At 31.3% G+C, this 20,596-nt stretch overlaps 1 protein-coding gene and 2 non-coding genes across 8 annotated transcripts; all 3 read left to right on the top strand.

Annotated features, from left to right (window-relative positions):
* Positions 1-1,236: 1,236 nt before the first annotated feature.
* On the top strand, positions 1,237-4,223 carry LOC112283563 (histone H4). 6 transcript variants are annotated; one of them, XM_024522412.3, is made up of 3 exons: positions 1,237-2,179; positions 2,951-3,063; positions 3,478-4,223. In XM_024522412.3, the coding sequence occupies exon 1, from the start codon at positions 1,445-1,447 to the stop codon at positions 1,754-1,756; it is 312 nt and encodes a 103-aa protein (XP_024378180.1). In that variant the 5' UTR covers positions 1,237-1,444; the 3' UTR covers positions 1,757-2,179; positions 2,951-3,063; positions 3,478-4,223. The 6 variants fall into 6 exon arrangements, with proteins under 6 accessions (XP_024378180.1, XP_024378175.1, XP_024378178.1 ...); XM_024522407.3 differs by having other exon boundaries at positions 1,237-2,660; XM_024522410.3 differs by having other exon boundaries at positions 2,951-4,223.
* TRNAE-CUC (transfer RNA glutamic acid (anticodon CUC)) lies at positions 2,539-2,611 on the top strand. The gene has a single exon. It is a non-coding gene; the product is annotated as a tRNA-Glu (tRNA).
* Positions 4,224-9,258: 5,035 nt separating the features above from the next.
* Positions 9,259-9,331, top strand: TRNAE-CUC (transfer RNA glutamic acid (anticodon CUC)). Its single transcript has one exon. It is a non-coding gene; the product is annotated as a tRNA-Glu (tRNA).
* The last annotated feature ends 11,265 nt before the right edge of the window (positions 9,332-20,596 follow it).

Here is a 20,596-nt window from a genome sequence, read left to right as displayed (position 1 = left end):
AATAAATCCAAGCCAAGATATATATATATATATATATATATATGATATATAGAGGAGCACTAGAAGGAATGCAAGTGACAAGCAAATATGCTTGGAAGAACTTGGTGGAGCATATAGAGAAGTGTAGGGACAACAAGAGAAGGATGACCTTCAACCTACTAATTATATATATCATATTCCACTAACATTTCAATAACTAATAATCAAACATAATAACTAAATTAAACTTTAATGCACATATTTAATTTATATCCATCTATTGATTTACAAAAATCGATTTGGCTATAAAAAAAATCAAAAAAATAGTTTAAAAAGTAAAATCAAATATTATCATTCAAAAATTTATTTAAAAATCAAAATATTAATTATTCTTTTTCTTTTTCACAAAGTCATTTTAAATCTAATCTAAACATATCTTAAATATCTACAAAAAGATCAAAACCTTTTGTTAGAAGTCACTCTTTTATTATTACAAAAAAATACATAATAACTTCTGAATTAAATTTCTTTTAAATATTCAGCCTCTATCCACCCTTTCACTAGATAGTTGTGTTAAAATGAAAAATTTATAATAATTATTCTTAAAATAAGTCAATTAATTTGTGATTTTATATCTAACAAAAGCATAATATAATAAATAACCCTTACTGTTTTCAAGATAAAATTGAGTCTTTAACCTTTTTGAATACTTAATCAATTCCCAATTTATCTTTTTCAAGTCATTGTTTCTTTTGATTATTTGATATCCATTTGCATAGATGGCATCAACAAAAACTTTGGATAGAGATTTTTGTTGTTTAAACAATATATACAATCATTATTAAGTTTCTTTTAATTCTACATGATAAGATTGAGATCTGCAACCTGAGACTTAAATTGTAGTGAAGCATGAATTTACAGCGAATTCGGACACGAAAGCAGCATTGACTTGTTATTTGTCACATGGTGGGGGCGGTGTTTCCATCCCGTCACCCTGACCTCCTGAGAACCGCCGCATAGCTCCGGGTATGAAGATCTTCTGGTTGACAACCGTTCTGCGTGGAAGACCCGTTCGCTCTTGCCCACTTCAACCTCCTAACCCCGCCCAATCTTCCCGCCAATGCAGCGAAGTGCGGACGAGACGGGTCTTCTCAACGGGCTTTGGAACGGAATGGAAGACTTGGAAAATGCGGGAAATAGAGTGAGAAGTCAGGCTGAGCGTCGGATCCGGTTCTGAAGACCCGGCGCTTGGATGCAAAGGGGAGGGGGACTTGGGATGGAAGTCCCTCTCCATCGGTTTGAGGCATATAGAGTCCTTCCAGGCTTGGGTCTGTCACTGTGTGATATTGTGGTGCTTGCTGTGCTGTGTGTCGGAAACCCTATCTGAGTGTGGAGCGCGGGTGTGTGTCGGTCGCTGTAAGGAGGGGTTTGAGTTTAGAGTGACCGTGGTAAAGGGAGTTCGACGATGTCTGGGCGTGGCAAAGGAGGGAAGGGGCTTGGGAAGGGTGGCGCGAAGCGTCATCGGAAAGTGTTGCGTGATAACATCCAGGGTATCACGAAGCCTGCGATCCGGCGTCTGGCTCGTCGTGGAGGAGTGAAGCGTATCAGTGGGCTGATTTACGAGGAGACTCGCGGCGTGCTGAAGATATTTTTGGAGAATGTGATCAGGGACGCGGTGACGTACACGGAGCACGCTCGGCGGAAGACGGTGACGGCGATGGATGTGGTGTATGCGTTGAAGAGGCAGGGGCGGACGCTTTACGGGTTCGGAGGGTAGAGCGGAAGGGCGGGCCGGGGGTGGCTCAAAATCGACGGTGTTCTTGAACACCACCTCTTTGTGGAATGAGGGATCTCCGGTTGGGTTCTGGTGTGTGTGTGTGTGGGGGGGGGTGTTGCGTGGTTGTTTTTGGGATGAACAGTGGGTATGGGAGCGTGGTGTGCATGGTGCGTTGTCCGTTTTGATGTTGTGTTTTTGCAATGTGTGAGAGAGGGTGGTAGTGTAGGGGGCACCTCGTGGCAGTGATGAGACATATTGTCCGTACCATTTGAGGCGAAAGCTATGCTGAATGGCAAGATCTGAAGCTTCGAGGTGTAGGGTTGTAGCGATGTGATGGTGAAGGCGTGGATGCGTTCGGCAGGAGTTTGGAGCGAGAGCGTGTTGCGTGTTTAGGCGTGTTGTGTGGGAAGATGTGGAGGCATGGTGAGTGATAGTTTGTGTGACATGTTTGTGATGGAGTAAATATCGTACGTTGTTTTCCCCGCAGCAATGGATGACAGGTAGAGAGTAGAGGATAGGGGATAAACTGCATGCAATTGGTAACTTGATAAGAGAAAGATGATAGCGATGGAACGGAATGGGAGTTCGCAGCTGCAGGGCAGCGTCCGAAATTGGTGCGAGACGAGAGCGTGCGATAACTGTGATCCGGCATGTGATATCACGCGAAGAGAAACTTGGCAGGGCGTGGTAACACATTCGGAGGGTAGGGTCGGTAGACGGGAGTAGTACCGTGACGCGGCTTAGATGTGCATCGGCGGCGGCGGATTGGGAAGTCGTCCGCATCCGTTGTAGTCTAGATGGTTAGGATACTCGGCTCTCACCCGAGCGACCCGGGTTCGAGTCCCGGCAACGGAAGCTCCCGAGTGATAAAATGGACTACACATGGTTTTTTCCTCTTTTTCAGGTCAGCACTTTGACGTCGTCGCAGTCGTCCCTGCCGAGAATCGAAGCCAGGGAGTGTCCCCCTATGATGGATAAAACAAGTCCAATTCACTCGCAGATGGAGAGTTTATTTAATCTAGTGATTTAATTTAAGTTGTAATTGTTGATGTACATGCGAAATTAGATTTTCTCTAGTATCATTTGGATATTAACTAGTGGTAACACGTGGTACAGTTGTTGGATATTTTGAACAATATTTCTGGTGGACACTGTATGGTCGTGCATTCAACCAAGTGCAAATTTGCCATACAGGTAGACCATGACACTAGTGCGATAAGAGTGTTCGAGTGCAGGAGTATTTCAAACAGAGCAAGTTCAAACACAATGTAATACGGTGATGTTACGATACTGGTGATTTTCTGCTGGTAAGTCCTATTGGCTCTTTGCATCGACTTTTACGACTCTTACGACTGTTTGAATGGAATATAGCTGCTTGGTAGGATTGCAGTTCAATGATAGTGAGAATTGGGGATCATACTTAAACTTTAATCAAAGTGATCTGCATACAGTCCCGACAACTTGGTTGTTGATTACTTGTTTGACATTTCAAAGTGCCCACCTAACCATGCGAGATAGTTTGCTATCGTATGGCTTACTTACCTCTTTTATGTGTTTGATGGACACATTGCCCTTTATAAATATGGGATGCACAGTAAATTGGTTTGTCCGTTTTGGTTTGTTAGATTTTCTAAGTTACTAGAATGCATTGACTTGGCCTAATTAGTGTAGAATGCAATGATTTGGCCTAATTAGGCTTTGGAATGACCTACATAACATAGGTTATTTCCGGCCACTCGCCATGTTGAGGGACTCTGGACCTGGCTACAGATGACATCAAAGACGTTAGCTTATTGCCAGCTCTTGGACCTTCAAACATATCAGTCTCATATTATTGTTGGGAGAGCTTAATGGCTTGCCCCTCACAGAACCAGCCTGTGCAATTTAAACATTGGATCTGGAGTAGCCGTGCTGCGGACGCTGCTGCCATTGGTGAGTTCAATTGTTGTGAAGTCCAAATTTTTCTTCATTGATTCCTTTTGTAGCTCATTCTGAGATTGCAGAGCGAGTTGGCAGAGCAAAGCGAAGAGCGAGATCGCGGCAGAGCAATTCCGAAATGACGGCGATAAGTTCTCGACTAGGTCTCGCCACATTGTGTTGCGATTCATAACACCAAACTCCCTTCATATCAGTTTTCTGCAGTCGGTTTCAGATTCATAGTTCTTAGGACTATTAGTCAGCCAACACTGTAGGTTACACACCAAGTAGAAACATGGCCAATTCACTCCCCCGAACTTGAGATTTGGTATCCCAAATTGCACCAGAGTAGGGCACTGCTCTCCAGTATGGGAGTAGTGCTCGAACAACCAATCTACACCTCATACACTTAGTGATCTAAAACAGATAAGAGCCCCTTTATCCAATATGGCTCCAAAGGTAGCACCATTGGTCAGATACTTGTGCACTTGAAAACCTGAAGCCTTCCGGCAAAGGACAATGCAGTACAGTCAAAGTGCAATCTTCTCTACCGAACAACTCCAAATCATTGAGATTATCCGTAACAAAGCAATGCAGTAGACTATTTTTGGTCATGTCGAAAGTAGAAGTCCTGAAGAACCCGCCCTGAAAGAACCACCTCTCTTCATCTACCAATGGAGACATGATCTCTATTGGACAATGGCTACTTCAATGTCAGCTTCTCATTACTAGACAGCTTCCAGCACACCTATAACTCAACCTCAAGATACACAAGGAGATTTTTATTACTCCATGGACATCTTTTTTCACTGATGAAAACATAGACTAGTACAGATTCTCCTACCAAGTCTAGGTCCACTGCACAAGAGTGATTCAACATCTCCATCACAAGAACTATCTTTGGATAATAGCCTCCAACTTGGGAGAAGTTCCATTTATTGAAAAAACATCACCTTACATTAGTAAAACCGCAGGATTAACTGTCAAACGCAAAGACAATGATGTATCGAGAATACCGGCTAAAATCAGCCTCCTAAGACCGTCACCAAACTACTATTCCTTATCCACATAGTAATAGTTTTGAAACATCCGAATCAGTGCCTCAGGTGCAGAGCATTTGTACATTCCTAAACCGAATGAAAGCCATGCCACCACAACAAACTAAACCTAAGGGTGTGGGTAGACTTTGCATATAGTGAACAAAATTTATGATCCTTTGTACCTATCAAAGTCAATGACCACCTAAACAAAATAAAGACCCAATCCCACCAGCAAATATAGAGGACCATAGGCTCAGACCAAAGTCCTATCCACTTGCAATAATATGGGCTACAGAAGAACTTTCCATCTCTCCAAAATTTGCCTTCATCACATACAATAGATCCATCAATCACACCAAATGACATAGCAAATGAACTTATAAGAGCTAGTCTACACAACGAGTCTATTTTAATACATCTTAGATTAAAATTGATCATTACATATGAAAAGAGTTTTTTCTTTTACAATGTCAAAGACATGAATCTCAAAGAAAAGAAAACCTCCATATACTCTTATATCACTTGGAAAAAATAGATATTCACTCAAAACTAATATAATATTGAAATTAAAGTAGCTATTGCAAAATAAAAATAATTAAAAAATCTCAAAATAAGACTAAAGACTAGAAAGGTATTAATAAGAGAGAAAAATTCTTCACTCTTGCCTCTACATATACTATTTAATAAGGAGGTATGTGGTAATTTTGTATAGGACTTTCAATATGTATAAAACTTGCAAGACATATGTCTTAATTTGCAAGTAATTTTTCTATATGTGTACTATATAGTAAGCTTGTACCACAAGCTATCAACACATGCAATACATTGCTAACTTGTTGGCCAAATTTTTAACCTACCAATCAACTACAAACATGTATAAAGTCAAAGCTCCATCTATGAAGCTTTTAAGAAGCTTTTCTAAAAAATATTATCAAATTGATTTATTTTTACTTATTTATAATTATTAATATTATTTAAATAATTATTTGAATAAATATATATATGTTTGGGACATTACTCTTTTTTCTAGAGATGAGTTCCACTAAGAGCAATGATCATATATTAATGAAGTCTAAGATGTAATGAATTATATATTCCACATACTTTGATCTTTATTCTTTTTGAAGGTAGTTCATAAGGCTTCTTAGCCATCAATAATGTCTCATTCTAGAGCAAAAAGACTTATTTGGTATTTGATTGTTATTGAAGCCTTTATAACTTCTTTCTAACAAAACATTTGTAACACCATCAAGAGTCATTTCTACTTCTAATAAAATCACCAAACATTGGACGTTTCTTTCAAGGTTATGATATCAAATGTGTTGTATCTTGCCATTTATTCAAGAAAGAATATGTTGTTGTTAAGAATCTTCATCTCTATTATGTTGTCTTGAAGGTTGTAACAATTGCAATGTCTCATCTAATAAGTTTGTAAATAATAGTTTTTGAATTAAATCTATTGATTTTTACTTCTTTATTTTTTTAGTAAAAAAAATACAAAAAAATTATAAGCAAGGATAGAAAGTAGAGTGCAATCTTCTCTAAATTATATTTCTTTGATGATAAAGATTTTTTATTTTTTATTTTAGTTTTGATGGATATTATTAATAAAAAGCATCAATCTTCTTTATTGTAATTACAAGATTCTTGGCGGATTTTCCTATGCATTTATTAATATCATATTTGTACTAATGAATAAGATATTTTAACCTATTTTGATGCTACCTTGAGTCTAGGATGTCTTTCATCTCAAACTCTTGATGATTATCTACTTCTGTAGGAGGTCGTGGAATTTATCTTTTTTTTGATATATTCACTATCCTATATAGCTCAAAAAGAGATATATAGAATATGATTTGGATCCTTAGAGACTTTGATAGATATAATTATTAAGCAATTGGATTAATTTCTTCAAAAGGGTGACTATTCTTGATATTATGACAAAGTGGAATTAAAATTGTTTCTTATAATGGTATCATGGACATATACATGTAAACTAATAATTACCTATATGGTTTAGATAAAAATAAATAAAAGTAGGTTAATTCTAGAATATCTTCTATAAAAGCTTTCTAGAAGCTTGGTAGATATTGCTTTGACTTTATAAGTATCTTTAATTGAATTTTTAGATTAGAAACGTGGTCAATAAGTTGGCCATATGCCACACATGTTGGTAGCTTAAAGAACAAGCTAACTATATGGCTCACACGTAGAAAACTTGCCTTGTAAGCTAAGGCATGTGTCCTGCAAAGTCAACATATATTAGAGGTCCTATAGAACATTGCCATGTAGCTCCTAATTAGATAGTATATATAGAGGCAAGAGTGAAGCCCTCTTCACTTTTGTCAACTCTTTTTTTGCTTTTAGTGTAGATTTAAGAATCTTTAGTTTTCTTGTCTTTTGGCAATAGTCATTCTAATTTTTTTTTAATATAAATACTACTTTATTGCTATTTTTTCACTTTTCTTTTAATACAGGTTTATGCATCTTCTTCCAATTCGTGTCCTTGACAAATTGACAAGAGTACACTTACAATATTAGAACTTTGTCTTTTCTTGATTAAGAGTGGATTACTTTTTTTTTTTTATAAGACATAAGTATATTAGAAGTTATGGATATATTAGAAGTATATTATCTTATTCTAAACTAATATTATTCTTAGTATCTTCTTTTTTCTCAAGTTCCCTCTTTTGCTTGTCTTGAGCAACATTAGATATTTATTTTTTAAGTATTATCATGGCAGAGCTTGTTATAATAAAGAGTGCAATGGCACAAATGCAAGAAGAATTGAGGGAGTTAATGCTTGCGATGCATCAACTCAGTTTACTTCCACAAAGAGCAACAAGAATGGCAAGAAGTGATGATATAGATATGATTGGAGCTACTTCAACATCTGCACCCAATCATGTTCCTTCTCCTATGGTGGAACATCCTTTCGGTACTAGAAAATCAACAATTGCCTTGCTTGAGAAGTTTGATGGCATTAGATCTAAGTTTCAAGGATTTATCAATCAAGTATAATTTGAGATTGAACTTCAATCCTAAAGCTATCTAACAATAGGATCATAAGTTAGATTAATTGATATATTTCTTTCAGATTCAACATTATCATGGTTTTTATCTTTTTTAGAACAACGAGATCTAATATTGAATAATTTGAAGGCTTTTTTAGTAGAATTTCGTTCTATGTATGGAGAACATGATGCAACTTGTATTGCAACTAACAAGATCCATATTTTATGATAAAATAATTAATCTATAATATTATATGTTTTTTAATTTTGACAACTTGCAACTGATATCAAGTGGGATGATGTTGCACTTATTAGCCAATTTCTCTATGGATTACAATATGAGGTAAAGAAGTTGATGCTCAACTTACATGATCCTCAAACATTGAGTCTAGCAATTGGTTTTGCTATAAAATGTGACAATCGACTTTTCAAATTTCAATTTGAGAGTAGGATAAGTGGGCTTTAATATTACTATAATTCAATGGCAACACCAATGCCTCTTCAATACATACATTCAGAAGTAGAGGATATACAAATTGATGCAATACGTTTCAAACCTTTTACTGAACAAAAAACGTCTTATTGCCATCAAGAAGGATTGTGTTTATATTGTGCAAAACCTAAGCATACTCCTCAATATTATCCAAAGAAGTGACGTAATTATAAAATGAGGAGTATGAATATCAAAGAAGATAATATATTAGAAAACGAGTTTGTCTAGCTACAATAGGAATCGTGTGGCTGGAACCTTGTACAATATCTAATGAAGGTCCTATTCACTCTTTAGAATCCTCTCTATGTTTTACATTAAATATTATTTAAGGATCTAAACATTACAAAGCCTCTGCCTTGTTAGATTCAGGAGCCTCACCGTGTTTTTTAGATGAAGAATTTGTTAAAAGACTCAACATATCTTTAATAAGGAAAACTAAACCTGTTCACGTAGAAGTCACAGTTGGCCGCTCGTTGTCTTCTGAAGATGTTTGTCACAAAACTCTTTCTATACAAGTAATAACTAATGGTCATAATAGCTTTGTTGTATTTAATATCATTAGATCCCCCTCGAATCCAATCATTTTAAGTTTACAGTGGTTAGAAAAATATAACCCTCAAGTTGATTGGATTTCTTGTATTCTCAATTTTTTTTAAAAGTATAATTAAGAATGTAGTTAATTAAGTAGAAAATCATAAGTCTAGTACAATTGAACCTACGTTTGTAGGTGCAAGAGCTTTCTTACATGCTTCAAAAGTAGAGAGTAGAGGATAGGGGGTAAATTGCATGCAATTGGTAACTTGATAAGAGAAAGATGATAGCGATGGAACGGAATGGGAGTTTGCAGCTGCAGGGCAGCGTCCGAAATTGGTGCGAGACGAGAGCGTGCGATAACTGTGATCCGGCATGTGATATCATGCGAAGAGAAACTTGGCAGGGCGTGGTAACACATTCGGAGGGTAGGGTCGGTAGACGGGAGTAGTACCGTGACGCGGCTTAGATGTGTATCGGCGGCGGCGGATTGGGAAGTCGTCCGCATCCGTTGTAGTCTAGATGGTTAGGATACTCGGCTCTCACCCGAGCGACCCGGGTTCGAGTCCCGGCAACGGAAGCTCCCGAGTGATAAAATGGACTACACATGGTTTTTTCCTCTTTTTCAGGTCAGCACTTTGACGTCGTCGCAGTCCTCCCCGGAGAGAATTGATCCTCTTCTTTTTCTCAAAAACCGAATTTTGTTTTTTGACTACTGAAATATCTTTTAGTTCTAGCTAAGCCTGCCCTTTAATTGGTCGGCAGCAAGTAAAGCTAGTAGAGAAGGAAATGTACTGATTAATCAGTGGTAGAAACAGTTATATTGAGAACCTCTATTACCAAGGGTAGTCAAAATTCGAGCCCACACATAGTCCGAGTATGTCTCCAAACCAAATTGTATCCATGTTGGTTCTGACTCACACTGATGGTTTCGTTCCTGCGAGGTATTAGAATGAATGCAGGAACAGGTCGACAGAATTACATAATCAAAACTGGCTCGGACTCGAGATATACTCTACCCTATTCCTCCATCACAATTATGAAACCTCAAGTCAAATCCATAATTCGACACGGCAGAAAAAACCATTTAGATGAGTAGGGAGTTGAATATGGAAGGAGTTCTCACGAGACCATAAACACGTCAGTTTCCATGGAGAATTTGAAAATATTTTCTAGTATAATAGGACATCTATTGGGCAAGGGTACCGGAAGGGAGACAGCAAGGGACAATGATATTCTATTCGACACGCTAAAGCCAACAAACTACATGGAGATCATTCTCTCGGCGCTGAAGCTAGCGAACAGTTATGAACTTTCCATTGGAACTGATTGATGTCAACAAAGTGAGAAGCGAGACGTTGGTGCTGCATAGCAGTATCCTCGATCCCCATATGCCACTGTCGCCTGACGGCGATGAAGCCACTGGTACTCTATTTCTCCCTTTCATCGTCAACGTGGGGTCTGCAGGTTCATATGATGCAACGGTTTTATGCACGCTTCATTGCAACTTCGTAGTAATCTCAAAAAATGTAAGCAATTAAACTTACAGCAAGAACTGTAGATCTATTGAGGGTGTAACAACGCTGAATCCATACAGGACTTGTGATGAAATGGAACGACCAATCATATCAAAACCAGTTACTATGGTGCGAGAAAATACGGGAATTGTTTGCAGCAAACCATCTCACAATGAACTGAGGGGTGCCAAACCGGCTTGTATATAAATTGGTAATTTTTATTTATTTATTATTATTGAGTGAGTTGTTCCACGGTGGCATGCAAAATATAACTGTAAAATTCTTAGGAATTCTAAGACCTAGGTTCGAAGAAGCCGGTTGTATTTGGGTTTTTGGATTCTATACAAGGAGGTTCTAAAACCGGGGGATAACTAGGTTTCTCAGGTTTCCTAGGGATCATGCTAGTATAATGTATGTGGCAACACTATTGTATAACATGAATTCTTCCTTGAGTATGCACTAGACTCCTAGCTATGGAAGGTAAATAGAAAATGCAACAACAAGATCTTACTAAGTCTAATAGAATCTTAATTAAATTCTAAGTAATCTTTAATAATTCTGATTAAACTTTAATCAATCTAAAAGAAATTATAAAAGAAACATAAAAAATTCATAAATTAATTTTAAAGAAAAATAATAAAAAATCCTAAAAAATACAAAATAACCTTTTAAAATTTTAAAAATAGTAATTTTAAAAGAAGTAATAAAGAATCTTAAAGAAATATAAAAATAGAAATTCTATATTAATCATAATCAAATCTTAATGTAGCCCTAATCAAATCCTAATAAAATTCTAAAAATTGTAAACAAATCCTAATAAAATCCTAATCAAATATTAATTAAATTCTAATCAAATCTTAAACAAATTCTAGACCAAACTTTAATGAAATCTTAACCATACCATAGACCAAATCTTAATTAAATTTTAATCAAATTCTAATAAAATTCTAATTAACTCATTAATTTTAAATATCTCAAAGAAAATCCTACATAAATCTTAACAACTTCTAAAGTTTTTTTAAAATCTCAATAAATAATAATCAATAAAACTAACAAATTGAAAGAAAAGCTTCCAAAGCCTCTTAGATGTTGGCAACCCTCTTCCAACTTAAATGTTGATCTTCCAACAATGTGTATTTCTTAGTGAACTATCGAATTACTTAAAAAATTAGCTAGTCTGTAGATTTATGTCATAATTGTTCTCGTCAATTTGTGCTTCAATCAAATTGGCAGGTGTTAGAAGATTGCAAAATCCCTCACTAACTCTAAATTTCAACCATCCAAGACCACAATCTATAAAAACTCTCATAATCATAAATCTAAGTATTCAATTAATATAATTTTTTAAAAATATATTTAAGATAAATATAATTATATAATAATAAAATTATATCTATAAATATATTATGATATTTACAAAATCTTTAAATTTATAAATTTCTTTTTATTTTTCAAAATCCAAGTCCATTGAATACATCTCTAACTTTAAAAAACCTTCAAAATTCAATATATTTTCAAATCACATGAAATAAACTTTAAAAAATTCTTTTATAATTTTTCTCTCAAATTTGATTCTTAAATCAATCAAAGAACCTCAAAGTGGTTGTAGGTATGTGATTTTGTACCTCGGGGTCTAATTTTGATCTTATTTTACAACCAATCTTTTGTAGATATCAATTCTTCATATTTTGAGGTGATTTTTTTACTAATCCTATTTTTAATTTTTCTTTTCAAAATAACTATATTAATTATTTATCTCATTTATTTTGATTCAACTCATTTATGTCATTACAAAATAAATAAAAGTCTCTTCAAAATGGCAATATTAATATTTATTAGTTTTTACTACTTTCTTGTCTATTATTTATATTTCTAAAAGAATTTGCCAAAGTATTTTTATTTAAGCTCTTCTATAATATAAATTTTTGTTTTTTGTTTTACTATATATTTGTGGTATCACACAATAATGTTTGTTCGGCTCTTTTCTTGTCAATGAAAAGTTTGAATCCACGTGCATCTAAAGGTATGTAATTTATACTAATATGGATTGGATTCAATTACCCATTTTGTATTAAGTAGTGATCATCTGATGGCTCAATTTTGTACATGATTTGTACAAGAATATCTTCTTTCATTGCTTATGTAAGTTGCTTCTTAATGTTCATGATACTATCTTCAAACAATAATAGAGAAGCAAGGAATTGATATTGAAGGTAGTATTATACTACTCTTGGTTGTGTCAAGAAGGGGTTCTAGGATTGCAATGAGTTTTGTTGAAGATAGCTGATTTTATTGAGTTCTTTGTGGTTTAATATTGAAGGGATGATAAGTGTTTGGATGGTTTGCATTTGGTTGGCAAGATCTTTGAGTAAGAAATCAAGGTATATGAGAGGTTTTTATTTAGGTGGAGATTGTTCCATGCAATAAATTTTTGATTAAGATCATATGTATACGAATTTAGATTTTATTGTTTTGTGGCACTTAAGTAATTGGCAGTGATTGACTTTTTGGAATTTTATCCAAGTTCTTATTTTGACTTGGAATAATATTTATCAAACTTCATAAAATACTATCCTAAGATAGAATTGTCTTTTTTCTAAGTCATGTTTATATTTTTGGTACCAAATGTATCACATTATGGCCCACTAAATAATGTTCTGTATAATTTTTTTGATAATGGAATGTGAGTTGTCTATATACTAAGAAGTAGAATCATCATGTATATTTAGATTGCACTTGGATATAGAGAATATCTTAGATAGAGTTGATTTTTAAGTAAGACTAAGCATAAAAAAATCCATTAGTCTTCAAATACTTGTAAATTTGTTTAATATTATTGAAACTTGCAAGCATATAATAAACTCATATTTTACCATTTTTAAGATGTATTATATAAAAAGATTGTAATATCTTGAATATTAATTTTTTTTTGTCTCTATTCACTTATAGATTGATCTTTAACAATCAATAGCCATACTATAGTTGAGATCTTTTGGAGTAGCCATGGATACAAAGTCTAACAAAGTACTAGTTATATTGAGTTGAGAAGTAGCTTCTAATCTATATACTCTTAGCAAAGGCCATCTATTAACATTATTATTGTAAAATGACATTGTATTTCTGTTTAGTTGTATAATTGTAAAGATGCATATTTGGCATAGATCTATATTTATACCATGGCTATTCCTTAGAGTCTTTTGCAAGAAATTAGATAATGCTTTTCACGTGCATACACACTATCTATGTGATATTTAGGAATTCATTTGGATTGGATTCAATTACTTTGCCTAGTAGATATTTGATAATTATTCTTACTTTATATTATACTTTTGTAAATATTAGAGCTTGAGTATGGGCATTAGTATGGCAACTCAATTCTTTGCTATAATGATATTTTTTTTTATTGATCTAACCATTAGAAATATAACTTGTGATATAAAATATTAGGATATCACACCTTGAAGTAGTCTAGTCTCTCACAATTATTTTGTGAGATTATTATACCATTATGTACCAGAAGAATTAAAGATTTGATTGGTTTAGATCATATTCATTGTCTTAGAAATTAATTTGATATATATTGTTATTGGATATTATCTCATAAGTTATCTACTCTATTAATTCTTTTAATAGATAATATGTAAAATCTTATTTATCTTTTTGAACCTACATTCGCATTATCTTTTATGATTATTTTTAAATTTAAGTATAGAGATTGATATATTTTTTTTAACTTATGTAGAAGTAAGGAATTTGGTGAGTATTTTTTTCATCTCTCTCCATGTTATCCAAATTGCTTTCCATGGGCGTGATTTTAGGTGCTTTGATGAGCCATCCATCATCTTTACTTCAATTGCCATCCTTTCAAAGTTATATATTTTGGATCATGTGAAGTAGTAGTATTTTTCAAAGTTCTGCTCTCAAGATAAAGTCTCAAAAGATCATTTTAGAAAATATTAGTCTTATTTAACCTATTGAGTCAAAGATTTTTAGTCTTTTTTTGGACATTGAATTGATTGTTATATCTCAAGCTACTTTGATTCTTGTATTCTTCTTTAAATTGTCAACACATATGAAGTTCTAAGTTAGAACTCATATACATTTTAATACATTTTATTGAATATTGCTACAAGATGTAATTTAAAATTATATAATTAAAAATTAGTATCCTTGTTGGAAGAATTTTTTTGGTTTGTCCATAATTATTGCATAATTTCTTTGGCTTTGATTAGCTATACCATTATTAAATAAGAATCCTAGATATTTTATGCATGATCTTTATAAGTGCCATATGATGCCTTTGTATTCATTCCATTGCCACAAATATAGATTATTATTGATCCATAGTACTCTTCTCTTATTTTAATTAATGAATGAGCTTCATACAACACAAAGTAGTTCCAATACTTTGAATGTGTGTTGAAGGTTTTTGAAGGTGTCTTTGAAATATATGGTAATATTATTGGCAAAATATTGGTTCTAAATTGTGCTATTATTGAAGAGGTGGAGGCCCTCAATTTTATAGGTAGAATTATTGGCCATATATGAAAGTACATCAAAAATGAAAAAGTATAGATAAGGTGCCAAAAAGCACATTTGTCTTATGGATCTTTAGAGAGCAAATTTTTGGCTCTTTTATTTATTGATAAAGATAACAGAGTGGGCATTTTAATAGAATAGTGCTATTTATTTGATCCATTCTATTGAGATGCTTACTTTAATCATTACTTATTTTAAGAAGGTCCAATTTATATGGTTATATACTTTTTCAAAATCTAGAAGTGGAATGACAAGATCTTGTTGAATTTTTTTGATCTAATAGATTGCCTCTTGGAATAAGATGTTATTCTAAATTTAATAATCTTTTACAAATTATGTTTGTATGAAATGAATATAAATAAGACGTATTGATTGTAAGTAATTAACTGGCTTTTTTATTGCCAATCTATATAGTACCAATAATAATATAATTGGAAATAATTTTTGATGTTAGATGTTGATTCATCCTTTAAGATTAAATTAATGAGGTCTTAGTTGAAGAAATTATAGATGAGGCCATCAAAAAGGGAAGTATTGATGAAGGTGGTAATATCTAGGCCTACAATATTCAACATCTCGATGAAAAATTTCATGGATATAATATCTTCATCTATTACTTTATATTTTAGAAACAATTTTTTGGCCATTTATACTTTGTAGTAATAGTAGCAATAAGAGAGGCATTTTAGGTAGGATGATTTTTAATTGCTACCTATAAAGTATATTAATGATTTGATAGATTATTCTTGACCACCAAGTCAACTTATATATAATGAATTGTAAAATTGGTGAATGTAGTTGTAAATATTGACTTAAATTTTTTATACATTAGTTGTCAAAAATTAGCTTGTCAATATTGGATCTCTTGTGTTTATCTTCATAAAATTTAAAAAATTCTTTAAAGTACTTATTAACCATTCTATTTTATATTGTAACTATCTTATTTTTAGTGGTTTCAAGGTTATGCTTCAAATTTCTTGAAAGATAGCTTGGACTTGATTGAGCTTATTCTATGCCTGAAATTCTATTTAATTTAATTATAATTTTTTTTGGCCTTCTCTTTTTTATAAAACTATTTCTTATATGTTGACTAATTTTATTTTATTTTATTTTATTTTATTTTTTGAGTGTGGTACTTATTTATTGTATCTATCTGAAGGTAGTGGTGATTTTCTTATCAAGATGCTCAAATTTGGATTATTTAACACATCTTATCATGTTGTTATAAGTTGTTGCTTGACTTCAAGGTCGTAATTTTTTTTTCTATTAAAGTATGTTTTTTTTTTTTGGTAAGTTGTTGTAAAGCTTATTGACAAAAATATGGCTTAGTATTTTGAGATTTAAAAGATTTGAGGCTAAATGTTGTGAATGTCTTTTAGGTGATAGAATTCTTGGCTAATAGAGAATTTATCAATTCTAAATCAAATAGACCTTAGATTTTGAAGTTATTATAAGAAGTCTTTCTATCCAATTGGTTGGTAGAAATCCATATAGAATATATCTATAATATCAAGTTTTAGTATGAAGTTGATCCATGACAAAATAAATTATATTTATTATTCTATAAATTTTTGCTTCTTTTAAATTGTAATTGATTTATTTGTTATATGAAATCATTGATGTAGTAGTAATGTTCTTATAAGAAGATGACATGAGATTGTAAATGTGATTCTCAAAAAAGATTACATTTTTTTTTTTTTTTTTTTTTTTTTTTTTTTGGCTTCTTATATGCCTTATTTAAGAATGTAGACATTCAAAGAGGCTAGAATAATATTGTTTATTGTCATTCAGAAAGGATGGAAGGAATTGATACTTAGTTTGCTTCTTTATCTAAGAAGGTGTTATCATCATAGTCAATGTGATAACTGTCTTAAGAATCAATTGATTTTATTTTTTTCTTGTCAAATTTGGATAGATAAAGATCCTCTCTATATTAGCCCTTACTAAATAGCAAGTAGATAGTAAGTTGTGCTAGTGCAAATAACTGTCGTAACATACTCATATATATTAGTGATTTAAATTTCTTTATAGTATTATTAAGTGAAATCTAGATATGTTGATTAAGTTTCTAAAGCTTGAATGTGGCTAATATGAAAAAGATGAAACTTTTATAGATATAATATATAATTCTATCATCTATCAACTCCCATTTATATCTCCACATAATGTTGTTTAATTTTATAAATAGATTTTTTCACGTTATATGTATTTACAATGAATTTTGATAGGACTATGGTTGTTTCTTCTAGGAGAAGTGTCATGGCTTAAAAATATGTCCATTTAGACTCAACTTTGAATATAGAGATTTATCATAATACAATTAAATGACGTATGTACATACTTTGGTTAGTCAATACTTTGTAGTAGTTGTTTATTGGATTTTATATTGTGAATAGAATAGAAAATACTATGCACCTTGTGATTTGTATATTATGATGGGGAGTAAAAAAAATAACTTAAGTAAATTCTTCAAAAAAGAATGTAATCTAATGACCACATTTCTTTGTATTGAAGTCCCTTGATGTGGATATGGATGTATTTTTGTATTAGAGGCGGCTCTTTGTTGGTCTTTTTTTCTATAGAAAATAAAAACCATCCTTGTGTGTTGCTTTGGCTGTATTTTTTGCATCAATATATGTTGAAGAGTTGTCTAGATCTTGATTAGGCTGGGATAGGTTGTCTTTACATCTTGTAAGTACAAAACATGTTGAAGGTCCTATAGAACTTCACCATATAGCTCTTAGTTAGATAGTACATATGCACATAAGTGTAAAGTCTTTTTTACTTTCATTAATATTTTTTTTGTTATTAATCTTGTTTTAAGACTTTTTAATTTTTTTTTGGAAATAGCCATTTCAATTTCAATACTATATTAGTTTTGAGTGAATATCTATTTTTTTTAAAAGACACAAGATTGTATTGATTTTATTTTTTATTTTTATTTTATTTTTATTTTATTTTTAAGATTCATATCTTTGATAATTTAATAAGATTCTTAATTCATTGTTCTTATTTTGTTTTTAAAAGTGAGTGGATTATCTTACTTCTATTGTTATATTTTGAAGGTTATAGACTACCTACCATTAAAATTAATAATTAAGGTTTTTAATAGTTAATAGTTAATTATCTCTCTTTGAAGAAATTTTCATTTGATATTAGAAGTTGTAAATTACCTTCTTCTAGTTTGACTTATGAGTTTATTTGAATTATCTATGGAAGAAAAAATTATAGATCCTATTCTTAGTGGAAGTAAAAATAGATTTATAACTATCTTAAATCTTCATGAGTTTGTCAATACTCTTAGGATGAAAATCTCACATATTCCTAATATCAATTATGTAGATAGTATTCCAATACTTATAGAAGATGTTAATAATAAAGTTTAAGATCTACATCAAAAAATTATACAATTGAAAGAAATAAGTAGATGAGGTTCACTACTAAATTCAAGATGTCTTACAACTAAGGAAGGCAATGATATATATATATATATATGTTTTGACAAAACAAGATCAAAGTTTCTAATATTTCTACAATAAGCGAAACTTTATCTAAGGTTGTATTCTTTTTAATACCTTGATGGATTTACTCAAGTTGGATTTATATATCTACTTATAATTATAAGTGATTTTTTTTAGTTTATACCTTTAATGGAAAAGAATTTATGTCTTTTCTATGATTTAAAATCATTCTTAGAAGTATTTATAGCCAAAATTAAAGAACATAATTTAGAAAATATAGCAAAGTTCAAACTTCTATCATTAAGATAAAGTTCACATTCAATAATATATATATATATATATATATATATATATATTGTATAATTTTAAAATCTTACTTATAATATAGATTGGAATGAAAAAGTCTGTATTAATCAATTATTATATGTGTTGAAAGATAATGTTAAAGATTTATCATTGATAATGCTGAGAGCAAATTCATTAAAATAGTTAATTGCTTAAGCTATTACATGGGACAAGTGAATCTTTAAAAGATGCAAAGAACAAAGGTTTGGTTGGAGAGTTATAAGTCAAGTCATGGAAATAACTTCTAAGTTTTTGAAAGTTTATTCATTAAAGCCAAAACTTACACAAATTGATATAATATATTATAAACTTCTTACTGATTAAGAAAAATATTTAATGTTATCAAGAAATTTTTTGTTGATATTATAGAAAATCTAAGCACAAAATGCAACATTATCCAAAAAAATAACATAATTACGTATTGAAGAGCATAATTACCAAAGAAGACAATATGTCAGAAAATAAGTTTTTTTTTAACTATAATAGAAATCATGTGGTTGAAATCTTATATAATACTTTAAAAAATCATATTTTCTCATCAAATCCCTTATCTTATAAGCTTTCATGTATGTTGTAAAAGAAAGGTCATCTTTTATTATATATTCCATACTTTTTTTTAATAAAAAAAAGACTTCAAGTAGCATTTTAGGTTAGTATTAAGATTATTAAGATATTTTTGATAAATATAATATACAAATTCTCCTAAAATATTGTTTCTATGATTGTTTTATTGATCTTTAAGAGAAAACTCAATTACAATTTGGACCAATATATAGATCATTACAAAATGAGTTGACTCCACTAAATAAATACATAAATAAGAATTTGGCTAAGAACATCATATGTTATTTTAAATCTCTAGTATGAGCTCCTATCTTATTTGTGAAAAAAAAAGATGGATTTCTATGCACATGTGTGGACTATGAAGGACTCAACAAGATCACCATAAAAAATAGATACCATTTATCTTTAATTTTTAGATCTCTTGATCAATTAAAATAAGCAAATATCTATACAAAAATAGATCTATAAAAAGCATATAACTTGGTATATATTAAAAATATAAATAAATAGAAAATTATATTTTGAATCAAGTATAGACATTTCAAATACAATGTCATGTCTCTTAGACTCACAAATGTACCAACTACTTTTCAACATCTAATAGAGTTTCATAAATTTCTTGATAATTTTGTTATTTTTTAAGTTGAGGATATTTTAGTCTATTCTAAAAATGTAAAAAAATATTAATTTTATATTCATTGTATATTATAAAAGTTAAAAGATACAAGGCTATATGCTAAGATAGAAAAGTATATATTTGATATTATTCAAGTTAACTTCTTAGAATACATTATTTTAAATAATGGCCTTATAATGGATTCCAAAAAAGTCTAAATTATGATAGATTAGAAGATTTCAAAAATAATTAGAGATGTATAATATTTTTTAGATATTTTTTAATTATTATTGAATCTTCATCAAGAACTTTTTTTAAGTTGCAGTTCTTCTTATACATCTAACATGTGAAGACAAACTTGAGTAAAGGAAAGAAGCTGAAATATTATTTGAAGCTTTGAAGCAAATATTTATTTTTTACACCAATCTTATATCACTTAAACTTTTTTTAGGTATTTTTTGTGGAAATAAATACATCAGACTTTGCTATGGAATTAATATTGTCACAAATGAGAACACATGACAAACTCCATCTAATAGCTTTCTATTCTAAGATTTTTTTTGAAGTTGAGATTAACTACAAAATCTACAAAAAAGAACTTCTTACAATCATGGATTTATTTCAAGAATGACATCATTATCTAGAAGGCATCTTGAGTCCAATCACTATACATACAAAACACAAGAATTTCAAGGTATTCATGTCAATACATATTTTAAATCATTGTTAAGTCTATTGGAGCATGTCTTCGTTAAGATTTGATATTAAGATCATTTATTGAATCAAAAAATAATAAAGCTTAT

Source organism: Physcomitrium patens, chromosome 6 (genome assembly GCF_059467195.1).
Source record: "Physcomitrium patens ecotype Gransden chromosome 6, ASM5946719v1, whole genome shotgun sequence".
NCBI classification, from domain to species: domain Eukaryota; kingdom Viridiplantae; phylum Streptophyta; class Bryopsida; order Funariales; family Funariaceae; genus Physcomitrium; species Physcomitrium patens.
The sequence above is the reverse complement of the archived record's forward strand: the minus strand, read 5'-3'. Positions and strand labels throughout refer to the sequence as shown.

Coding starts and splice junctions, on each gene's coding strand:
- LOC112283563 (XM_024522412.3), top strand. CDS start 1,445: ATGTCTGGGCGTGGCAAAGGAGGGAAGGGGCTTGGGAAGGGTGGCGCG.